The 4764-nt window shown below is 32.7% G+C and overlaps 1 protein-coding gene across 1 annotated transcript; it reads right to left on the bottom strand.

The window, feature by feature from the left end:
• Window positions 1-693: 693 nt before the first annotated feature.
• Window positions 694-4452, bottom strand: LOC124940338. The gene is made up of 8 exons (XM_047480851.1): window positions 4097-4452; window positions 3859-3926; window positions 2468-2534; window positions 2216-2370; window positions 2031-2101; window positions 1788-1856; window positions 1244-1344; window positions 694-1047 (listed from the first exon to the last, which is right to left on the bottom strand). The coding sequence occupies exons 1-8, from the start codon at window positions 4355-4357 to the stop codon at window positions 739-741; spliced, it is 1101 nt and encodes a 366-aa protein (XP_047336807.1). The 5' UTR covers window positions 4358-4452; the 3' UTR covers window positions 694-738.
• Window positions 4453-4764: the final 312 nt, after the last annotated feature.

Genomic DNA, 4764 nt, shown 5'->3' with positions numbered 1-4764 from the left:
AATTAATATAAAATTAATAATAATCAACCATTTTGTAGGTTTGATTGGTCTTGAAAGAATGATATTAATTTGTATAAACTTTTATTTTTAATATTAAAGTATTGTAAACAATTTATTTTTTTATAAAGAGAAATATTTTAAAAGACAAACTAATGTCAACTATTTGGGTGAATATTTATTCCCATATATGCAGGTATAAATTCATTTTCTAAAATTTTTTATTTTATTTATATTTATTAAACAATCTATCTAAACCAATAAAGTTATTAACAAGTTTATAACATTTATCCTTTAGAGAAATTAATTTGATTGATAACATGTCACATTAGATAATCATGCAACTCACAGGACCACCCTAGTTCAATTAAAGACAAATAAATTTTCTAAATTTAGAATACAAATAATACAAATTATTTGACAAATAAAACTCTATTAATATAAATTTTAACACTAAATGAAAAAACAAATATAAGCCTCTACTATCATTGAAATCAATAATAGTTCAAATAAAGACAACCAACTTTATATCTATTATTGTTAAAAAAGAATCTCATTAACAAAAAGAAGGTAAAAATAGCCTAATTTAAAAATGGGAGCAATAACTGCACCTTGCTAATATATATATAGCCTACAACACAATGATCATTTCTTGGAAGGGGGAAGATGAACAAAAAAGCAGATTCCATATATAACTGTAAGGAACAATAAAATTAATGTGGAAAGTAAGTTAAGGGTCGATTACATATTTTCTAAAGGTATGAAGCGCGGTTCCCTGGCCTTAGTAAAAGTGGAAAATCTATGTCCGACGAAAACTGAAAGGCAGAATGCGACTACAGAGAAGAGAAGTGAGAAAGCAAGAGCAACATCCCAAGGGTTCTTCTGTAAGTCCTTTGTTGCTGCCCCAATGGCTTCACTTGGGACTATATCAAAGGCTACCCAATCACAACCTATTGAGTAATGTCCAGATGCATGCCATGGCTTTCCTTCTTCAGGGTACCAAAATCCCACTGATACTTTGCTGCTTTCCCCTATACTGAACTGCACATCCTACACACCCACAAGCAAATCATTAACTTAATTTCAAATTAAACTCCCACAAACATGGATTCTGTTCATCAAAATTGCTATTCTTTATAGAGTTTTTTAAAGTTTTGTGTGTGTATTGTCCATTATGCCCTTTTAATTGGAGCTGAAAAGCAATTTTGGGTATTTAAGTATTTTCGCATCAAGCAACTTTGTTTACCTGCTGTAGACGGTCCATTGTTCTCAGAGGCCTTGAAAACTCAAAATAATATGATCCCGCCTCTCCATCTATTCCATATGGACTGTCTTCCTCCACAAGACCTGTTGTTGTTCAACCAAATACAATATAGGAAAAAGTCTGAATATGAAAATGGAAGTAGATTGTAAACTTAGTATCAATTTTTTTCATGTTGATTATCATTTTAGAAAATTTGCATTTGTTATGTTTAGAAAGATAATCTGATTATTATACTATAATTTGGATCATAGTCTAGAAAATGCACTGATTTGAACATGATCTAGAAAGAATCATATACCAAATGAAAAAGAATTACTCTCAATTTTAATTTTGGCAATTTTCCAATTAGATCGTGATTGTGACAAAATACTAGTTTCGAAATAGGATCATCAATTCGAGACTAGTTCTTGGCAATGAAGAAAAGAAAATCATTACAAAAATACTATATATGTAAATTGAGGATCAAATAGAATGAGATTACATAGCTGACCCTCATTTTACCAGAATAGAATATATATATATATACCCGAGTGAAGAGTAAAGCTACTATGCCACCACACCCCTTTCCAGTTATTTTGTCCGCCAGAGACATTTCCTACAAAAATAAAATAAAATATCACAATAGATTAGAGTACAAATGACCCTTAGGTGCCGAAGAGACATTTTGTTATATTATTTCTAGAAAACTTCAACTTTCGATACAATACAGATTCAGTTGCTAATTGTTTTAAATTGCAATATAGTTTCTAATAGATTTGATAGGTGGTACCTGAAGGGCCTACTCCATCAAGATAACGGCAGTGTGGATTCCATGCATAGACATCAACTAAATGGCCAAATCTGCTTAGTGATGCAAAATATGGAACTTCTCTTAGAAAATATTTTTATACACAAATAGGAAAAAGAAAAAATTACACTGCAGAAAATGACATGGTTGCAGGAAATATAATTCACCTATCACCTCCAGTTCCATTTCCATTGTCTAAAGAATTAGAACCATAGAGTCGTCCTGGAATGGCATCTCCAATGGCAAAGTGCATGATGTCAACTTCATGTCCATGGCAGGTTTTGCTGCTACATGTTTCAGTTGTCTCACCACATCCACCCATCTTATAAAATATATACATCTTAGTTTCACTGAAGGAATAGCGAGGAAAGAAAACAACTTTTTCATAAAGGACATGATTATTTACAAAAACTACTTACTCCATGATAGGTTGCATTCTCACCAATCTGAAACATAAGAGCAACAGATGCACATCTGTGACTGTCACTGAAGCCAAAAAGTTGAAACCAAAAACATTCAGAATTCCTCTTTTTATAATTAAGCTTACAACATAAGTTATTTTCAGATCATAGATGTTTTCAATTCAAGAATACTTGTCTAAGTGGCAATCATTGTATAAATTTCTACATAATAAACTATGGTCTTCACTATGAAAGCTGAGAGAACAAAAACACTTAATACATAAACTGTGATTTACTTCTTGTTTTTTCACTTGTATTATGGAAATATTCTTTAATACAAAATCAGATTATAATCACTTTAATTCTCTCAAGACAATTCATTCGTCTTATGGCTCCAGTTTGTGGAAGGCAGTCATTAAAGTTTGGTCCCTTTCAATAATTTGTTATGTTTTGGATTAAAAAAAAGTAAAAGAATCTTGTACTGTTATGATAATTGGCCTAAGAAAGAGAAGTCTGTGGTTATTTATCTTACATTGTTTCAACTTGTCAAATATCTAAAGGCAAGAATTAACGGATTACTTTAACTGGGAGGAGGCATGTTATTCCTGGAAACATGTATACATACATACATGAGGAGATTAACAATGGAGGAAGAAGAGAAGAACCAAAAGCTGACTACTTTGAATCGGTCAACTTGATAAATTGAAAGAAAAAAAAAGATGAGTTGCTTTGTCAAGACAAAGGATTGTAATGGATTTACAAATGAGCCTATTTATAGATTCTCATTGATGGAGATGTGGAAGAATAAAGCCCCACTAAACTTTCTGCTTTTGCATAAAACTTAAAGGTTTCAGAATGACTAGTAGATGTTGTTTGTGAGCAATATGAAGAAACAATCGATCATATACTTTAGAACTACGTGGGATATGATTTGCGAGATGTTCAAGGTTAGTTGGGTTATGCCAATGTTGGTTGGGGAATTTATGGTATCAATGGATTGGTGGGTGAAAACAACCAAACCTAAAATGGACTGAAACATAAGATCATTTGAAGGAAAAGATCTTAACAAGGATAAAATAAAATGATTTTCTTCTAATAATAGAAGCCCGGTCTATAGAAAAAAGAACCATCCTTTCGAATTCAATGTTGCTATCTTATCATGCACTTTCAGTGCTTCTAGCTGAAAGTCCACAAGTGTACCTAGGAAGGAAAGGATTATGTTTGTTCCAGTTTGTTTGTTTGTTTAGAAGCATCTATGTGGATAATGCAAACATGATGGAAACCAAAACAGCTCGAGATCAACTGAGATGGAATCATGCCTTATCAATATTGCATATGTGAATAGTCATTTATATATATGCTAGAAAAACGAATTAAAAGAATTGCACCATTCCATGAGCATATCATACCCTCTCATATATTTGTAAGGTCCATCAACATGTAACATAAAGAAGACCTCACTACCGTCGTGCAAGGCCTGCAATAAATCCACAACTCCTTAAGCAACATGTACAAAACCAAGATATTTATCAGCTAAGTCAACAACATTGGATAACTGTGTGTGCAATGAACCAGTATTAAGAAAGCGTGATTCAATAGAAATCCAGGGAAATTGAAAATCGAGAAAGAAATTACAGCTTTTCATACCTTGACAGTCATTTTTCCACCTGTGTACTCTTTATCGGCATCTGGATCAAGGGCAGGCAATAAAGAGAATTCTGAACCTTCTACATCTTTCCAATCATCTACATGTCCGTCGAGAGTGATGATTCCGGGCCTAAACTCAGCCTCTACTCGGATCTCAGGCTGCGGATCGCAGCTCCACACGCCCGATTCTTCATGCGAGGCGACCTCTCCAATTCGAGCCGAAACTAAGGCCGTGAACAACAGGATGACTCGAATCATCATCGGTAACGAAAAATCAATGTAAGAGAGAACGAGAGAAAATGCAATTGATCTCGTCGTTTTCGTTTTAGCTGCTTCTTCTCCTTGTCCTATACTCAGGTGCGTTGCTTCGATGAAATTTCAAAGATGACCAAAACTTTCTCAAAGTAAATTAACTCATTTTTAACCCTTCTCCAATCTTTTTGGATATATATATATATAATTTTCTATATATAATTTCAGTTTTTTTTCTTGTTATTTTTTTATCACTCATATTTGAATTAGTACTGTGTTTTGTTTAGTGTTCAATCAAAAATTTCATTTCGAATTCTAGTTTGAATAATATTAATTATTAACTGATGATCGTTTGTTACTCATACTTTCCGATTGTCTCGATGATCATTTCTAGAGTTTGTGTAAGTCTCCTCCTT

The sequence above is a fragment of the Impatiens glandulifera genome, chromosome 5 (genome assembly GCF_907164915.1).
Source record: "Impatiens glandulifera chromosome 5, dImpGla2.1, whole genome shotgun sequence".
Taxonomy (NCBI): domain Eukaryota; kingdom Viridiplantae; phylum Streptophyta; class Magnoliopsida; order Ericales; family Balsaminaceae; genus Impatiens; species Impatiens glandulifera.
Note: the sequence above shows the minus strand (reverse complement) of the source record. Positions and strands in the feature narration are given on the sequence as shown.